Genomic DNA, 20,381 nt, shown 5'->3' on the forward strand with positions numbered 1-20,381 from the left:
TTTGTTGCTTCCTTCCATTACTTTTTCATACTGTGCAGGCATGAGTACTAACTGAAATAATAATAATGCTGTAAAATTACTTTAGTAGATCATAAATAAAATGATGAATGTTTCTTCAATTTGAGATCCACACTCAGTAACTACTTAAAGAGGCCAATTTAATGTTTTTGGTAATAATATAGAAATGGCTTGCTAGTGCCTTCTGTGATATTTCTAGTTTTCAGTCTCGTGTACAGTTCTGTATTCCATGATTGGTTTCTTGATTGGTTACTCGGAGCAAGAGGTTAGGTCAGGGGTGAAATCTAAATTTTTTTGCTACCTACTCTGTGGGTGTGGCTTGGTGGGTGGGTGTGTCCTGTGACTGAGTGGGCATGGCCAACTCAATGTCACTCACAGCCATGCCCACTCAGTCACAACCCCCCCCAAGCCATGCCCACAGAACCCAGTAGGGAAAAAAATTAATTTCTATTCTGCCTTTTCCCTTTCCCTCGCCACCTGTTCTCCCTTCACCTAGGCCCCGGAGCTGCCACCTGCCTCAAAGGGATCGGGGAATGTACCATTCCCCTACTCCGATCTTTCTCCAGAGCTGCCGCCTACTCACTGCCTGCTCGCCGCCTGCTCGCCCTTCGCCTTTGGTCAGGGGCCGGGGCCCAGGGACGCCCCATTCCCTGAGGCCCCGGAGTCGCCCCCTGCTCGCCGCTTCTTCAACCGGGTTGGGGAATGCACCATTCCCCGACACCAGCCTTGTCCCGGAGCCGCCGCCCGCTCTTCCTTTGCCACGCGGCATATACTTACTTTCTTCCAGCAGATGGCAGTCGGAAAAGGCAAGCGTCCAAAAGTTACTGGAGTTGCTCTCCTTGAATATGCCGCCTTGTTCTATGCGCTGGCTGCGCAAGCGCACACCCAACCTGGTGTGCGCTTGCGCAGCCGGTGCATGGAACAAGCAGCAAGCGGCAGCATATTCAAGTAGAGGGACTCCAGTAACTGACGCTGCTGGCAGCCAGCCGCTGGAAGAAATATCGCTCGTGGCGAAGAGCGGCGGCGGCTCAATGGTGCATTCCCGACCCAGTTGAGGCGGCGGGCAGGGGTGGCTCGGGGTCTCAGTATCCTGGGCCCTGATCAAAGCGAAGGCGAACAGGCGGCAGTGGCAGCAAGTGGGCGAAGGAAGGCGGGCGGCGGCTCTGGGGAAAGGCGGAGTTGGGGAATGGTGCATTCCCCGACCCAGTTGAGGAAGCGGCGAGCAGGGGGTGGCTCCGGGGTCTCAGGGGGTATCCCTGGGCCCTGATCAAAGGCGAAGGGCGAACAGGCGGCGAGTGGGCAGCAAGTGGGCGAAGGAAGAGCGGGCGGCGGCTCTGGGGAAAGGCCGGAGTTGGGGAATGGTGCATTCCCTGACCCGGTTGGGGAAGGTGGCGGCTCTGGGGCCTCGGGGAATGGGCCCCGGCCCCTGACCTAAGGCCGAGCAGGTGGCGAGCTGCCTTCCCGGTGTTCCGGTGTCCAGCTTGCGAAGGCTGGGCTGTGGGCTGTGGATTGGTTCGGGGGCGTGGCCAGCCAGCGATTGCTACCGGATCGGCGAACCAGAACCAAACTCCGCTACCTACTCGCCCGATCCGGTCCGATCCGGTAGCATTTCACCCCTGGGTTAGGTGTATGTCTATACAGATAATCAGATTGTCAAAGTTCCAAGTAATACCCCCAATGAAATAATTCTTCCATTTAAAAACACTATTTTTGTTTTGTTTGTTTTGTTTTTATTTGAATTTATATCCTGCCCTTCTCCGAAGACTCAGGGCGGCTTACATTGTGTAAGGCAATAGTCTCATTCTATTTGCATATTTATATACAAAGTCAACTTATTGCCCCCCCAACAATCTGGGTCCTCATTTTACCTACCTTATAAAGGATGGAAGGCTGAGTCAACCTTGGGCCTGGTGGGACTCGAGCCTGCAGTAATTGTAATTGCAGGCAGCTGTGTGTTAATAACAGGCTGCATTAGCCTGGTGAGCCATTTTTTTCTCCAACCCATTACAAAGGGCTCTGTACTTTAAAGCATTAAGTAACACATAGCCAAATAGGAGCACAGAGTTATTTTGTGTGCCAGGAGGGAAGGAAGTCCTTCCTGTAAACTATTCCTTTTTTAAAGAATTGTAAGAGTTGGGTTTGTTAGTCCTGATTGCCTATTTTGCTCATGTGACCTCATAGCCTTCATTCTTAGCATACTGCCCTTGCTTTTAATGCTTTCAACAAATAGCCATGTTTATTGTTCTGTACTCTAACAACATCATATTAAATATATGATTCTTGATTTGTAGGCATGTTAGGAATAGTAATGAAACAATGGAAACCACTTCAGAATAAATCAGGGAGGAGAAATAATTGCAAACAATTGTTTTACTCTACAAGTGATTCTGGACTCCTTAGGGCAGGGCTGTCAAACTTGTGGCCTGCGGGCTAGATGTGTCAGGTGCAGGCCACACCCACGCCCAATTTAACAAAAGGTGAAAAGATGCAGTAAGTCACATGACACCGCCATGAAGTTGCGAGTTTGACACCCCGCCTTAGCGTCCTTACACGCAAGCAAAAAACGAAAAATATCAAAGTGGCATTTTGTTTGATTCAATAACTTATCATTATAGGCCACAAGTGGCTAGACCTGGCCACTTTCCAAACATTAGTCGTATTGATTCCTACCATTATGAGACAGGATACTCATGAGAATTGTAGTTTAAGTACAGGAAATCTGAAAATAGACTTATTTATTTATTTATTTATTTAAACTTTTATACCGCCCTTCTCCCGAAGGACTCAGGGCGGTGTACAGCCTACATTAAAACAGTTAAATATACAAACTTAAAATCAGAATTAAAAAACTTATTCAGTAAAGGCCGAAATTAAAACCGTCAAATTGACCATATTAAAATACCCACTAAAATTGTTAAAATTTAAAAATTTAAAATTCAGGCCAGTCCCGCTTGGATAAATAGATAGGTTTTCAATTCCCGGCGAAAGGTCCGAAGGTCGAGTAATTGGCGTAAACCGGGGGGAAGTTTGTTCCAGAGAGTAGGTGCTCCCACAGAGAAGGCCCTTCCCCTGGGGGCCGCCAGCCGACATTGCTTGGCGGACGGCACCCTGAGAAGACCCTCTCTGTGAGAGCGCACGGGTCGGTGGGAGGCATGAGGTAACAGCAGGCGGTCCCGTAAGTACCTGGGCCCTAAGCCATGGAGCGCTTTAAAGGTGGTAACCAAAACCTTGAAGCGCACCCGAAAGACCACAGGTAGCCAGTGCAGACTGCGCAGGAGTGGTGTTACCCGGGAGCAACTTGATGCTCCCTCAATCACCCGCGCAGCTGCATTCTGGACTAACTGGAGTCTCCAAGTGCACTTCAGGGGTAGCCCCATGTAGAGAGCATTGCAATAATCCAGACGAGAAGTGACGAGAGCATGAGTGACCGTGCATAAGGCATCCCGGTCAAGAAAGGGGCGCAACTGGCGGACCAGGCGAACCTGGTAAAAAGCTCTCCTGGAGACAGCCGTCAAATGATCTTCAAACGACAGCCCTCCATCCAGGAGAACGCCCAAGTTGCGTACCCTTTCTGTTGGGGCCAATGACTCGCCCCCAACAGTCAGCCGCGGTTGCAGCTGACTGTACCGGGGTGCCGGCATCCACAGCCACTCCGTCTTGGATGGATTGAGTCTGAGTCTGTTTCTCCCCATCCAGACCCGTACGGCTTCCAGGCAACGGGACAGCACTTCGACAGCTTCGTTGGGGTGGCCCAGGGTGGAAAAGTACAGCTGAGTATCATCAGCGTACAGTTGGTAACTCACCCCGAAGCCACAGACTTAACACAGACTTAACACAGATGCTCCCAAATTCTTTGATACAGCCACAAAATGTTGCCATCCCTCATAATGGAGCTAAGAGATGAAGGCCCCACCTTGCGGCTCCCATCAGGGGATCTGTAGGTCATGATGTAGTTCTCAATCTCAGCTACAGGAGGAAGCCATGAAAGAAGAGCGCTTCGCCTAGTCACTTCACTTGCTGTGAGATTTGATGGCGGATCCAAAACTGTAAAGATAGGAAAGGAATAGAGGAAGAGGCCTACATACAGTATCTATGTAGAGGTGATAGGGATTTTAAAAATGAGTCATGCAGAAGTTATAGTTTTCCAGGGGAAAAAATGCCAGCCAGGTTCTTAGGACTCAGTGAATGAACAATACACAATAAATCACTGAGCTTAACCCAGAAAACATAGATGCAATTGTGGCTTATCTGTATCAAGCAATACTTTCATTTCCTTCTAGTATTTGAAATCAAGTTGTAAATTCCTACCAGAGGGAGGAATATATAATACTTACGAGTAGTAAAGTTGGTGAAGATGGTTCTACTTGTGACAGGCCCATTGATGGCATACATGGTGACTTTATAGCTGGTACTGGGAAGCAAATCAATAAGCTTATATTCTTGTTCGGTCCTGTCCACCAAAATAGTTTCTCCTGCAACTGAAATCAGAGGCAAAAGCATTGAACAGAACATGAGGCTAGGTGGGATCCAAATGGAAACAAGAATTAGAATTATCAGATAGCTCATTCAATCTTTCAAAGGAAAGAAAGGTAGAATCACACAGTCAGTTTTCAGATAGCAATAGTCCAGATTTATTAATAATACAGACTTTAGCAAGACCACAATCAAATACAAATTCAGCAAGTTTCAAAAACTGGATATGCTGAATTCATGTTAAGTCATAAATCTTATGTAAGATTCATTTTTAGTATTATGATAAACAGGGAGATTCATTCCTATGTCACAGTCGGGAACTATTTTGTGATTCATATACAACATCCCTTCTTGGTAGGGAAAAATGTGTAGACACAAATTCAGTCTACATTGCAGGAATCCTGCCAGAAGTAAATAATGTTGAAGAAGGACAGCAAAGCAGCTCTTATTCTTTGTCCTGAATTAGTTACAGTACTTGTTCTTATTTCTGCAAGGGAACAGTATTGAGTCAATGACTAATTGTCTTATTAACGAACAGTTAACACTTCTAAAAAAATATGGTTATACTTGTATCACAAATGTTAAACAAATTTCTGCTTCTTTGAAATGTAGCAAAGTGTGGAGATGGAAAGGTCTGAAAAGCATAACAACTGAAAAAAATTAAGAACAGTTGTCCTTCACTTATCTGTGACTGAGAAAGTTGGAGGGCCTGTCCCAAATCTGATAAAGTGTGAGTGATAAAAGTGTGAGAATAAAAATATTGTTGTAAAACATAATGAAATTTATGCCAAACATTCTTCAGCATTTAATGATTAATATCAACTTTCACCATCAGCCCCAGCCACTTGTTTTTAGCTTAGCTGATTGGTGGTGCTTGCCCCAATTCCATGCTGAATTCTGATCGTTACGTAAAGACATACCACTGTCATGGGTAAGCACAATGACATAATTTTCAGCTTCAACCCCAGGCGGGTCCCACTTTAGCAAGGTTTCTGTTGGGGTAATGTTTATGGCAATCAAATTCTTTGGATGATCCATGGCTGCAAAAGAGGCATAAAGGAAGATGAAGTCGTCATCAGAATTATGTAGTCATTTTAGCAATTAGTAATGATGAAAGAATACAACCAAGACAATAGAAAACACAGTAAAGGTTTATTTTTATGTATGCAAACGTTATGCAGGAGAATAGTGTTATTTATTTCCTAAATTTATTTCTTAAATTTATGTTCCACCCATCTCCCCAGTAGGGTTACTCTGGATGGCTTATGACAGCCATTCAGAGTCATTGCAAAAGGTCTTCAAAGAAAAATCAGAAAGTACTCTTGAAAAAATACCTTTGGGGCAACCGTGACCTGGATGACTGAGAATCTCCATAGACATGATGGATGAAGGTATGTCTCAATAAATAAATGTTTTAGAATAATCATTATCAACAAAGTCCCAACTAAAATACATTATCCGTGAAGCACTTGCTTGTTTCTTTGTAACAGCCTCCCTTGAAGCTCCTGTACTTCAAGGTTAGATCTTACTGGACTATGAAGTAATAGGTTTAGAACTTGTTTGGTTCACCTCTTCAGCAATAACAGAGCATTCATACATGACCAGAAATATTTTATCACTCCTCTTCCTTCTCTCCAAAAAGGAAGATTGAAGAAAATGATGTAAACTGAAAAGCTGCCTATAGTTACAGCATATACCTGTAACTTTGGAAAAACACTGTTCGGTATTATTTAACTGTAACTAGCCATATTATTTTTTGCTCTATCGGGATATATTCTGAGATAATATCAGAAGATGTAAATTATAGGAACACTTGGAATAGGATAGGCAATTTGTGGACCATGTTTTAGTCTTAACATTCCTCTACTGCTCCTGAATTATCCTTAAGCCCAAATTGTGATAGTTTGATTTTTAGATCAACATTAATATAAAGATATAAATACAAGTGAATGATTCTGAAATTGGCCAACATTTGGCAATTTGAAAGGGTTAGCTGTAGGCTCAAGTCCAAGTGAAGTTCTCTCTGATTTAGAATAATACAAGTTGATTCTATTGGGGTAGAATATTTTACATATTGTTTACTGTTGCTCCTTTCTTTATAACTTATTTCTCAGTGGGTAGTAGTGGAGCTTTGTCCCAAAGGAAGAGTTCAAAATTTATTTCCCAGATTAACATTTGTCTCTTTATTTTGTCAGGGCTAATGCATCAAATAGCTATTTAGTGGAATATTTGAATTTGACTACTAGTTCAATATGGCCAATATAGTCTGAGGCTTAGACTTCTAAGCAGGCCACGGCAGGAATTCATTAATATAATTAGATTGAAAATTCTTTAGCTTCCCCAAATTTGTTTCCATCGAAAGGCCTGGTTCCTGGCTCAGTCAAACCCAGTGGGATACAGATCATCCTATAATTAGCTAATAATGCTTGTCCATCACGAATCACCTTTTCCCCAAATAAACTTGTTACACTTCTATGTTTTCAAAGTCGCATCTCATACCTGTATACATGGTATGTAAAAGTGGTTCACTTTCCTCTCTGCCCCTTATACTCTTTAAGCTGATTTCATATTCAGTTGAAGGCTGCAAGTAGTTGAGAGTATATTCAGTAATACCTTTTGCAACAACTATATTGTCAACTCGTCCTGTATGGATTGAGAAAATGACCTTGTTATTTTCAGCTAATGTAGGTGTTCCCAAAAAAACCCTGACAAATGTGAGGTCGTATCCAGGCAGAGTTTACATTCTTAGTTCCACGGAAAAATCTGAAAAACATAGCCCTTATGCTGCTTCTTTCTTTTCTGGATGCAAGTACAGGTAGATCTTGACTTACAACTATTTGTTTAGCAACCATTCTAAGTTACAACAACATTGAAAAAAAGTGACTTACAACCAGTCCTTGCAGTTATAACTGTTGCAGCATCCCCTGGGTCACGTGAACAAAATTCAGATGCTTGGCAGTGAAATTACAATAGTTGCAATGTCCTGAAATCATGAGATCACCATTTGTGACCTTCTTAGCTGGCTTCCAAAAAGCAGAGTCATGGGGGGGGGTGGAAATTGAATTTACTTAACAACTATTTGATTCGCTTAACATGTGCTGTGATTCAGTTAAGATCCATGGCAAAAAAGATCTTAAAATCGGGTGCAATTCACTTAACAACTGCCTTGCTTAACTATGGAACTTTGGGCCTTAATTGTGGTCATAATTTGAGGACTACTTGTTAAGCATCTAAAATCTGGGGAAGTGGCTATAATAAATCTTCTAACCAATTGGAAATATACACATTGGCAGTCATCTACAGAAAATCTCTGGTATTGTTTTGGTTCAGACTGGTGGACTTAATTAAAATATAATCCAGAAATGTACAGATTAAATTCTTGGTGCTATGCATTGCCATCAGACATGCACTGTATTTAACACATTATCTGAAGAAGAGGTTTCTCCATCATAATTTATCTCATGAGAAAATTCAGAGCTTCTTGAAATACAGTTTGAGAAGCAATCCAACATTACATTTACAATCCCTAATATTTTTGGAATGATGTTTATCCACGTTGTGCTTTAAGATTTTCTAAGCATGATAATATTTCTTTTCTAACAACCTAGACAAGACTGTGTTTTCACTAGGTTCATATATTGTGCAGAACAATATTGTAGTTTGCTTGGCTTTGGTTCAAAATATGTTAATTCATCCATTGTGACTTGTAAACTATGGTTTAGAGCTTAGTGTATTATGTGAACCAAGCTAATTGCAGCTTATTCAATAAACCATGGTTAAGACAATGGTGGCTTATCCTACTGTATGAACTCATTTTATACTTGCTTGGGGAAACATATATAAAACCTGTGAATTAGGCTGAGCTGACAGATAATGAGTGGCCCCAAAGTAACTTGTACATTTCTATGGCTGAAGTTTGATTTGAACCTGCATCTCTCTGATCCTAGTTCAATACTTTAACTACTATAATATATTCTATACCAGGGGTAGTCAACCTTTTTATACCTACCACCCACTTTTGTATCTCTTTTAGTAGTAAAATTTTCTAACCGCCCACTGATTCCATAGTAATGCGCCGTGTATCGTCATATGCGCATGCCTCTCACGCATCGTGAATTGGGTTGGGGGGGGCGTCGGCTACCAGCTCTGCTTGTCTGTTACAGCTGTGGTGTGGGGGGAGATGCGTGAGCTATTCTGGGATGAGGCTCTTTTGTTTGTGGTCGCACTATAGCACCACTTAGTTTCACTTACGTAATGTGAACTAAATTTATGTGCCGGCAATACAAATAATATATTTTCAGAAATTTAAATTGTCACAGGGAATTTTATGAAAACCTAATGAAAATGTTTTTAAATAATGCTATGAAAATTTTTTAAAAAGTCAATTACATTAAAAAAAAGGAAAGTGCTTCAGTATAGGACAAAACACCTACCGCCCACCATGAAAGTTGGAACGCTCACTAGTGGGCGGTGGGGACCAGGTTGACTACCACTGTTCTATACAATAAATGCTCATATATGCATCTACTCAACTCCAAATTATCTGTAAACATTTAATGCTATTTGTTCCCTATTTTTTAAATGTGCAGTTGCATTATGTAAACATGCTTCCATGTTTACAGCAGAATGTCAGAAGACAAGGCAGGTGACTGAATTACATCTGCAGTGAATTACTTCTGGGGAATGTGTTCCTCAAGTAATTAGCAGATGACTTTTCATATAGAAGTAGCTTATTCAAGGTGCTTGTCAAATGCAATGAAAGTCTCTTGACAAAACATTTACCTCTATTTTATTTTGAGTGCCCATCTGTCTTTTAAAATTAAAATCTTTGGAAATCTGGTGTATCATTTTATGGGGTTGCAATAAAATAATCTTTTTAAGCACATTAAGACTGCAATTCTGGGCAAACATAACTGGGAATAAACTGGATCCAATGAACTGGATCTTAAGTCTGAGCATAAAGGTGCATGAATGGGATAATGTTAGTCTGCTTTCAAAGGAAAAAGTGTTCATAAAGTCAGTAAGACCCTTAATAATGCTGGCTGAAAGTAGCCCAGCTGCTGAATAGGTTATCCTGCTATATAAATCCATTTATATATATTCTATTAGGGCCCCTGAACCCCATTCACAAATTTTGGGGATGGAGAAGAATTACCTTGGGCAGATTTGCAGGAAATCTTATAGTGGTCAAAAGGTGCAATTGGAGGTGCCCAATGGAGAGCCACAGATTCTGTAGTCACATTGACAATGGTCAAGTTCTTTGGTGGATCAATCCCTAAATGAAACAAGAGGCAACAGTTAAACATTCCAAAATTCACATTCTAATGGGAATATAGTGACTAGCTTTGGGTAGCAATTATACAGTATATACATAATGCTGTATGCATTCATCATACACCAACTCCTTCACTATATCATCCCTTCTTTGAAAAGATATACTGGATGGATTGAAACTGCCCAAGAGAGACTAGGACCAGTTCCAGGCTAAGACAAAGTAAGCTTTGACCTAGGGGGACCCAAATTTTAGGGGATGGCAAAATAAAAAAAAAACACCATAAAAATCAAAAGGCATTAGATGTACTTCATGAGCCAACAGACTCAAGGATGAAAATGTCCAATAAAAGAAAAATATATATATCCAGGACTGAAAATCATAAGTGTAAAGCCCAAAAACTTGAAGAAAAAAAAGAACAAGAGGATACATTCTTAACAAAGTTGGAAGATGGACCAAACCATATGAGGCACTGGAAAATGACTTTGCCTAGGGCACCAAAATGTCCAGAGTCAACCTATCTGCAAGTACCTGGAAGCTGATATAGAGAGTACAAGAGATGACCTTGATAGAAATATGTAAGAATTGTTATCCAGATAAAAGAGGCTGATTTTTTTTAAAAAAACCCGAGAAACCAAATAAAATTCAGAAATGCCTCAGGCATAGGCCTCCTTGATTCTCTGGAGTATAAGAAAGGGCAGCATAATCAGACTTGCACAATTCTGAACCAATCTCAATAAAAGGCAATCTTAGCCTTCCTGTGGAGTTGGTTTCTTGATCTGGTCTATGAACCCTAAAACTTCTGCAAAGTAGCAGAAGCACAAAAACGAGCATCAGTATCTGTCTTATCTGTACCTCCAGTTAGCAACTGGCCACTGCATTTTGGACCAATTGTAGCTTTCAATTCCTCTCCAAAGGCAACCCATTTGTTCCAGCGTTTTAACTATGAGTTGATGAGGATAAGGTTACTGTAACCAGGGCCTCTTGGTTCTAAAAAAAAAACCCCAACCCAAACCACCCATAACTGCCATACCAGCTAAAGATCAGCAGGGCTTGTGAGAACCTCCAACCATGGACGTGCTAATTTAGAGGAGTGCGACTGAGAAGCAAGCAATTTCATTTTCATTTCTGAAAGCTCTCTGTTCCTATTAAAGCAACCAATTTTGGACAGAAGTGTGGTGTGTTTGTTGTGTTAGGGTAATTAAGGAGAAATGGGATCAGTTTGCTTCCCAGAAGCCCACCTATTTCCACTCATACTTTTAAGGAAACAAGCAAAAAATGTTAGTAAATTTATCAACCAAAGTTTGGTTGTGTGATACTATATATTGAAAATGGTTTTCTTGATAGCAATTATTTCTATATGCTAGCCAAGTGCAGGCAAAGTGGTATTCATGGCATTAGCAATGGGAATTTGTGAGAAAGCATGAAATAGGGATCTGGTTGTCTTTGTCACTACATAAAGTCCATGTTCTGTCTGCCTCAACTATTTTACTATTCCTTACTTCAATCTGAAATTATGGCCAGATTGTGTTGTAACTACTTGTTTCCAGCTGAAAACCAAAATACAGCTGATAGTAAGAATGCAGCAAGGGTTCTCAAACATCAGAGAGCTACAGAGACTATTTTCTAAATTAAAAATAGGAAGCTTTCATCATTCTTACCTCCTAAAGAATAATTTTGGAATCTGCAGAATACAGTAATACTAATTTCCCTGAGAGGAGCCCCCAACTCTTGCATTCTGTGTTAGTTTCTGTTCCAGTCATTGCCCCTCATCAGAAAATGATAAATCCTGAACTAGACTTACACCAAGATTGAGCTGGCAGATGTTTTTGTGATATGTATTGGCTGCCGGATCCTGTATGACTTACCAGAATTGTTAATAATATAAATGTATTTCTTGGAACAGACTACTAGCTCTCCCAAAGTTTAGGAATTACAGTACTAAAATGAATAAATTGAGATAGAACATTGATTTTTGGTTAATCTATACCCTACTTGACAGATCAAAAATTCGGTTTACATCATGTTATAATTTTCATAACAATCTTTATGGCCTCACATATCATCTTAGACTAGAAATAACCTGTATTATTCCTCTATTATACTGAAACACTCTATGTTTCAAACATGATTTAAAGAGATGTTTTGGAATATGATAAAAGCAAAGAGTTCTTTAAAACAGTCACATCTTTCCCCCCCACATTTTGGGGCATTATTGAAAACAGATGGGGCTATTTAAAGGAGCTGAAATATTAAAACAAATGTATCCTAATGTGACTTCTTCAAGCAGTATTGAAGACTGAAGCATACAGTTATTTATGTTTTCAGATATTTCAGAAAACTGGACAGCTTATATTAAAAAGGCAATGTAAGCTAGTCTACCTTGAGCTAAATATGATTTTTAATATCCCAAAAGAGTTGAAGTTTAAATCAAAGAGCATTCTCTCATTTCAAGGATTGTCTTTAATATGTACTTATATATTTATTAGATTTATAAAGCTGCCCAACTCAAATAAGGTGACTTGGGCAACATAAACAGAAAAACAAACAATAAATCAGGACCCCCCCCAAATAAAGCTATAAAGCAAACAGAATATAAATATAAAATACAAAATATGAAGTGGCAACCAAGCACAATAATAAAAATATCTAAACGGGGACTCCACCCAATTGGTCCCAAACAACTGGTGGAAAAGTTTTCTTAACAGTTTTCCTGAAGGCGACCATAATTTTGGTGGTGATGGTGTATATGTCTGTGTTTATGTGTGTGCGTAGAGATATACTTACAAGGGCAACTACTCAAAAGGCATTCTTCCTAAAGGACCTTGTAATCAACTCTCTTGTAGAAGAGATTAAAAAACAGGCATCACACCAGAATAGAGAACACTCTGCTCTTTTACCTGTTGTGACTGAACCAACTATTGGTTCAGAGCTGACAAGGCCATGTACAGCCACCAGGGACATGATATACTCCGTGGATGGTTGTAGACCTGACAAAGCAGCATGTCTCTTTGTAGGGTCCAGTATCACTTCCTTGGTTTCCTTCTTATCTTTGGGGCTGTAGGTCAGTATCAGCCTATCTGCTGGAGGTGAGGGGTCATTCCAAGTGATGTTCACGCTGGAGGAAGTTACATGAGAAAAGTGAAGTTGTGTGATTGGTCGGAATCCTAAAAATAAGAGCAGAGAACAGACTTGTAAATGTGAAAATGGCAGGCTGGAGTTTATTCAGCCCCAGGATGTGAAATGTAATGATAAATTTAGGTGTGCTCATCAAATAATCAGAGGTAGTTTTCATTAACATAGAAATAAGGTATGGCTAAAACCTCAAGGCTATAAGCATACCATAAAACCTTGCGTGTGCATATGTGAAATTTTGCATAATTTATCTTTATACATTAAGGATAATATCAACCCAGTTTAATTAATTAACTTAAAATAGGATCAAATGTGCCTCTCAGCTAAGAAAGGTTACTGTTACTGTTACTGTTAAGATTTTGGGAATTTATCTTTGGAATGGATCTCATGAGCACTCTTGAATTTTAGTTCCCTGTTTTGGGAAATGAAAAACTGTTCTGAAATAAATTATTGTATACAAAAGGATTCATCAAAGTGGGATGCAACTCATGAGGAACAGGGAGGTGAAAAAAATAAGTGCTGTGTTTGTGGGTGTTTACATGCACATGGCCATTCAGATGCCCAGGGCATGAGAGAAATCTTCTAAATACCAGAGGGCTTTGTCTCAGACAAATCACCTGCACCAATCAAGTGTGACATGGAATGCTTAGCCAGTCATAAAATAGCAATGGAAGACCTTTGAGATTACCCACAGTACCTGATTAATGTAATCTGATAGTTCTTTAGTACCTGTGAAGGCATCCACGGTGCTTTCCAAGCTTTGCTGTCGGCCCCTTTCAGCAATGACCGAGATAGTGTATTCAGTCCCGGGTTCTAAGTCTGTGAGTGTAAGCTCAGATTTATCTTTAGAGACAGTAACCTCTGATGCCATTCCTGAAGCTTGCATGAAGATGACCCGATAATGATCAATGGGACCCTTGACTTTGGTCCAGGACACAGAGATGGATGTTTCTGTGGAAGCTGTCACAATCAGATCATGAGGGCTGTCCAACTCTATGGCAGCAGCAGGATATGTAAAAAGACAGAAAGTCACAAGGGCATGAAATGCATTCACCTGCAGGATAAGACCTAACTTAAATTTAGATTTTTATGCTGAATTTGATTGTGTTTTCATGTCCGTAACATTTATCTAAATGTTAATTTAAACTACTCTGAGCTATTTGAAGAACACAGCTGGAATGTGAAATGATAAATGGTCAGATACACAGACTCTAGAACAACAGATTACACTAAAAAGTCTGTCATGAAGACATTTCATAAGAACATTTCCACTGAAAATCTATTTAAATTTGAATTTGTCTTGAGAAGTAGGATAGGTATGTCAGTGTATAAATTTTGTATACAGAAAACACAACTGAGACCCTCCATAGTAGCCATTAGCTGTCATTCAATACTTCTGGCTTAAAAAGACCAACAGCTACACTTCTTTCCTACTCCCAAAGTTGGTCCTCAGCAATTTGTGACCACAACCAGTTCCATTTTTCCCTTGCAGCTATAAATAATAAAATATTAAATTGCTATCAGCCAGCTGTCCTTTAATTGTCTCTCAGATATGTTTAAAAGGGTGAGTTTACACAACATACTAGAAGAAAACCACATACACACAGCAACTTAAAAGTGTTTTTCCTCCATCTTTGAGAAGAAAAAGATCCCACATCTGATGGTGAGCATGTTACTCTTCTTACAGAATGCAATGTTGGACCCTTCCAGGTCAGTGATAGCTTCCGGGCTGACTTTCCCCTCCCATCTAGCATCTCCTGGTAGCTAAACAAATCACTTAACAATTCTCCAGAACATATGATGTGGTTGGGATGAATGTATTCTTTTCCTATCTATCTGACAAATGGGGAAGGATAATTGCCAGTGGCTCTTGTACTGCTTTGGTACAAATGCCCATTTCCCCTTTGCTCTGCTTTATCCTGCAAAATTTCTCACCTTCAAAATCACTTCCCTTCATGGGAATGGGACAGTTTGTCTTTTTTATTCAAGGGGATTGGAGGATCCAGGGCAACCCCAATCCCCCATCACAAACATCCTATACTGTAGTGAAAAAGGGAGATGAAAGATGGAAACATTCTGGAAGGAGCCCTGCCAGTCTATGAAGAAGGGAAGGTGCTGGTACAGCTTGGCTCTTGTCCTACTTCCCGTCTACATATGCCTTCCTTGTTGAAAGCTTTTCATGGATAAAAAGACTTACAGCTGCTGTTAGTGGGTGGTAGGCTTTCACTCTATGGCTCCAGCCTCCACTGTACTATATAAAAATGCTCCTGTCATGAACCCTTTCAGGTAGATAGTAAGGAGCAATCTTGCAAACGGCTAGTTAAAGCCCAACAGATTGCTAACTCTGAAGACTTTTCCTCCATGTAGGTCTACCTGGGAAGTCATCTGCCAAAATAACAGGGAAAATAAAACTCCTTGGACCAGCTACAGCCCATCTCAGGAGCAGGCTGTGTTGTGAGGACATGTCCTCAGTAAACACAAGTGAGGTGCCTTTGAGTTGCAAAGACTGCTATGCAGCGCAAATGAAAACTTCATTGACCTTGCTTGGTTTTTAAAAACAATTTATAGGATCTTATAGTGGGTTATAGCCATAAACAAAATACATCAATAAAATCTATTGTTATTGTTGGCGCATGGCATTGTTACATTAGTCAGGAGACCACATGCTATTGCAGAGTAGTAGTTTGGCTGCCAATTTACCAGCTTTGTTATAGGACATGTCATGTTCATGCACTTCCCAAGGTTGGAGGCTGGGCTGGCTTTGCACCCAAAAGAAAGATGAGCGGCTCTTCCTGCAGCAGCATCCTAGGCCCCCTCTCTTCTCCAGAGCTTCTCATAAACAGGCACTGCAAATAGGCACTGCAACCAGAGCCAGCAGAAATCTGACTTCCTACATGGAACACCAGCTTGTCTCCCCATCAAAATGGTACCTATTTATCTACTCATGTAGAACATGCTTTTGAACTATTAGGTAGACAGAACCTGATGCGAGTGACTGGAGCTCACCCTGCCACACAATGCTAGAACTCAAACCACTAGCACAGAGACCATCTCCAGCATCATTAAGACATTGAGCCATCGCTCCTCCATAAAACCAGTGATAGAAAGACATGTATCCCTTCAAGTCAGTCTTGGACAAATAAGTGCAATTTCCTTGACAACATTTTTGGAAATAGTTGCCACTGCTTCTTCCTAGGGTAGAGAGGCACCCAAAGTCATCCAACTGGCTTCATGTTTAAAGCAGGACTAGAACACATAGTTTCCCAGTTTCTAGCCCAGTGTCTTATCATTGCCCCAACCTGGCTCTTAGGAAAAATATATTAATTTAAAACACAATAATTATGCATGTGACACAGACAGGGAGGCATTTATGGGTCAAAAGACATTGACAGGTTGTGAATATTAAATCTAAATAAGAAAGGGCAATACTAATATTTCACTTGATGCCAAAATGCAAGTAATACCATTGCCATCTCAGCCTCTGGGAAGGAGCATTTGCAAAATTAGAAGAACAGAGAAATTCCTTTGAATTCTAATTGAAAATGATTTACTCAATGCAGGCTTGAGGTTCAGATGGTGTGACCTGAGTTTTTCTGCCTCATTGGTCAATCAGTCAATTTCCCTTCTCCCTAATCTAAAACTGCAATTCTTAAAAGCACAGGTCCCTAAACTACAGATTGGCAACTGTAATGATATAAGCACGCAAAGCAATCAGCCAAATCTAATATGGAAAAGAAGTAGAGTTGAGTAACATTGATAGAGCAGTTTGATCTAAAAATCAATATTTTGAGATTCTGAGGCAGGCTTTGATATAATCACTATATAAATATCAAATAAAGGCAAAAGCTGTTTGCATTGAATTTCCAGCTGTAAATACTTTCCCCATGCGTAAAATGTCAGCTTGCTCTTGGGTGTATAAAAATAGAACATCTTTAACTCTATTCTTCTCAGTATACACAGAAATGGAGGCTAAATCAGAGCTCTTCCCACATCTGTAGCATTTTATTATGTACATCTGCTATTAATTCAAAGTGATGGTTTTTAAAAGCATCCTCATAAATATGAATGTCAGAAGCTTTGCAGTATTACTCTTTAAACCCTTCAACTTCACGTTCCTATTTGTATTCATTCTTACATATTTTATTTTTGCTTATTTTTATTTATGACAAGAATCTGGGAGAATGCCTGTTGCTATTTTAGCACATTCAAAAGTACATTTGACTCAACATGGGAGATAGAAAGTTGCAAACATTTGGTTCTGAGTTAAAGGTGATGCTTCCTTTGCTGAATTGATTATGTGTAATCAGCCATGCTATTTTATTGGAGCTAAATGGATATTGTTTGATGCTGCCTTTTTTCTAGCATATTTTCTCCCAGTTGTCTGATCTATAATCCTGCTTGGGTTGAGTAAGTATCGTGAATCTTTTACTTTTAAAAGAAAAAGCTCATGAAATCCACAGCATATAGATGGTAATCTGAAAGCAGTTTTACCTGAAAACTTCTGAGCTTTATCAAAATTCAGGGAAGATGTAGCAAACTCTAAAGAACATGGTTATCATTTTTTCCCCCAGAAACAGAAATTCTTTCCCACCCGGAAAGTGGGTAGAGGGAGCCTTTCCACATATTTCTTTGTTTTGCACATTCTGGATCTGTGCACATATGCTCTAGAAATATTGATTTATCAAATTCTCCGTTATCTGCTAAACATAGAAGTTGGTATAGGATTATTGTAAGCAAATGTGTAACAATCAAGTGTTTCCAGTTCTATGATAGAGACTGATCCTTTTTTGGGTGCCTCATTTGTATAGCTAAGTATACTCGTGTTCCCCTGGGATCCTGCTCCTGCCTCAATCAAAGAAAGCACGAAGCCCTGCTTTGCTGGCTGAGGAACTCTGGGAGTTGAAGTCCACAAGTCTTAAAGTTGCCAAGGTTGGAGACCCCTGCTATAAAGGACAGCAGAATGACTTGCCCCATTATCTTGACCTTGATGATCAAACAGTGTAGCATTACAGAATGAGTTGACTTGGAAGTCGTTAAATTTTGTGTGTTTTCATTTTTAATTACAGAAATTATTCTCATGTGGGACAGATGTCCTTTTCTGCTTGTAAGATGCACTGAAGTTACATCTCATAAGATACACTGAATATTCTCTAGTAGCAACTAAGGTAGAGGAAATATCAATCCCTTGTCTGTGTCAAGTAAATCTATTACAGTACAACAGCATTTTCAAACCAGCTGTGGCTAACAAATTTCTAACTAAGAAATGCATAGGCTCTCCATCCATGTTTTCACATCATGGCTTGAGAAGATGGAAGTCCACTGGGATGTATATTCTGTTAATTATTTATTTTATTTATTGAATATATTTACCATCCATCTTATAACGAAATAACTCTGGGCCAATGATGCACCAACTATTTAGGATACATTTTTATTGACACTTTAAAAGTGAACCAGAAATATATATATAGGGGGAAAAATCTAATCACCTTGAGGTAAGCTAGTGTTATTATATTGGCTTAATGTTTTACCATAGCTGGTAATGGAAGGTAAATTTTATAAGATTCCTACTGAATTCTGGGTCTCCCCTTGTGGCTCCGGGCCGGCTGAAACCCTGAGTCATGTTCAGTTGTATTTCTTATTTTACTGAGATCCTTGTGTGACCACTTCTCTCAATTTTAACTAATAAACTAAGCATATAGTTTATTAACTGATACAGTTTATATTTCCTTTTCATTGGCGGGTACAGATAGAGCTGTTCCTCTTCATGTGGCCAAATTTTATGCTGCAGCATGTTGAATCTGCCAAGTGACACTTCAAGGATTGGGTTAGTAATGAGTAATTTAAGCCCTGAGCTTTATCTAGATCTTGCCAGAATACTTTTCATGCTAATGTTTTGTTTTGTTATGTTCTTACTTTGACTGTTCGATAGCTGTAATAAAAATTTCCTTGCTTACTTAGGGAAAGAAAATATTAACTTTCCTCTCTCGGAATTTCTAAAGAATGTTGAGAGCAGTCCTTAAGTGTGGCTGAAAATCCTGGGGCTGGGCAGAAAATATAGCTCTGCTCCACAGTTGTTCTTAAATTAAACATATTTCCCATAAAAAATGTATTCAGATTCCAATAGGAATCCAAAATGAATTGCTGGACCAGGAGCTGTTCATAAACAGCTCTTGGCCCAACAATTACATCATCACTGCACTGTAGACTGAAGGCATCTAAACTTGTCTGCTTTGTATCAAAAGTAATCCTTATAAAACAAAAACTATTCTTCAAACTTTGAACATATTTTGAAGGGTTTTGACCTTAATAGGAAAATGAAATTACAATGATGCCTGCCACTTGGAATTTAGCAGATTTGAAAGCTTGAATGCTTTTCAGCACAGGAGAAGACTGTTTTTCCTCATTGCAGTGGCCTTATCTTCACATATGAGTTAAATATTGATTAACCATTCTGCTGCAGAATAATTTCACTCCATGTGATTGCAAGGGAGGAGGGATGGTTGGGCAGATATTTTAGTCTTAGCTTTCTTGAATTAACTGCAAAGATTCACTTTCTTGAGGACTGGTTTCTGTTTAGCAAGCAAAGAAAAAAATGAAGCGATAATCCTGTGGATCCGTAAATCCATGATGCTGGCCTTGGAGAAAAATGGCTGTCAAAAAGCCAAGGAAAGATCTTTGATAATGAGGTCAGATTGTTTGCAGAGCTCCATCAACAGCAGCTGATTACCTCCCCTTATAAATTGTCTCAGATTAAATAAGTTTAGCATTTATTAAATATGCTTAGTCTTTTCTTCCCGATGTTTGTAAAGGAAGTTCCCTCCCCCCAAATGGCAACAGCAATTTGGACATTGTATTCAGAAGAAATATTGCTGTTGCCTTACAATGTCACTTTTTAAATTATTGATTTCCTGGTAGAAATTTATTCAGTCACTATTCCCATTTCCGATAGCATCTCTTTCCCCCCCAAAAATAGCAGTGCAACACAGGCATTTAGTTTCCACAGCACAAATAGTCATGGAGAAACAGAGTCCAATGGCCAGGTAGGAGACTGGCATATAATGGAGAAATGAAAAATTGCCCTGCGGGTGAGAACTAAAACCATTCTGAGCCAGTTTGCTCTACTGATTAAGGCACCAGGATAGAAACAGGAGACTGTGAATTCTAGTCTTGTGTTAGACATGAAAGCCAGCTGGGTGACTTTGGATCAGATACTCTCTCTCAGCCCAGCTGACCACACAGGTTAGGAAGAGTATTCGGTATCAAAATAATGGCTTATTCGGTATCAAAATAATGCAGATGGAGTTAATTAAAAAAAAAAATCTAACAAAGAATCTAAAAGAGGTGATTTTATTATTTTTGGTGGAGTTATGAGAAAGCAAAGAAATATTGGCCACAGATACATATTAAAATGCAGAAGCTTCTGAAACTAATATACAGTTAAAACCAGTCGTGAAATCCAAATCTTTTTACTACTGGTTCT

General features: G+C 39.9%; 1 protein-coding gene across 1 annotated transcript in view; it reads right to left on the minus strand.

Moving 5' to 3' along the window:
- TNR (tenascin R) overlaps window positions 1–20,381 on the minus strand; it is a 207,845-nt gene that overhangs the window by 25,598 nt on the left and 161,866 nt on the right. Inside the window, exons 10-16 of the mRNA XM_058178365.1 lie at window positions 13,628–13,891; window positions 12,664–12,930; window positions 9,647–9,766; window positions 6,991–7,134; window positions 5,412–5,531; window positions 4,353–4,496; window positions 3,932–4,062 (exon numbers count right to left, since the gene is read on the minus strand). Coding sequence (XP_058034348.1) covers window positions 3,932–4,062; window positions 4,353–4,496; window positions 5,412–5,531; window positions 6,991–7,134; window positions 9,647–9,766; window positions 12,664–12,930; window positions 13,628–13,891 — 1,190 coding nt within the window. The remainder of the gene's footprint in view (window positions 1–3,931; window positions 4,063–4,352; window positions 4,497–5,411; window positions 5,532–6,990; window positions 7,135–9,646; window positions 9,767–12,663; window positions 12,931–13,627; window positions 13,892–20,381) is intronic.

The sequence above is a fragment of the Ahaetulla prasina genome, chromosome 3 (assembly GCF_028640845.1).
Source record: "Ahaetulla prasina isolate Xishuangbanna chromosome 3, ASM2864084v1, whole genome shotgun sequence".
Classification (NCBI taxonomy): domain Eukaryota; kingdom Metazoa; phylum Chordata; class Lepidosauria; order Squamata; family Colubridae; genus Ahaetulla; species Ahaetulla prasina.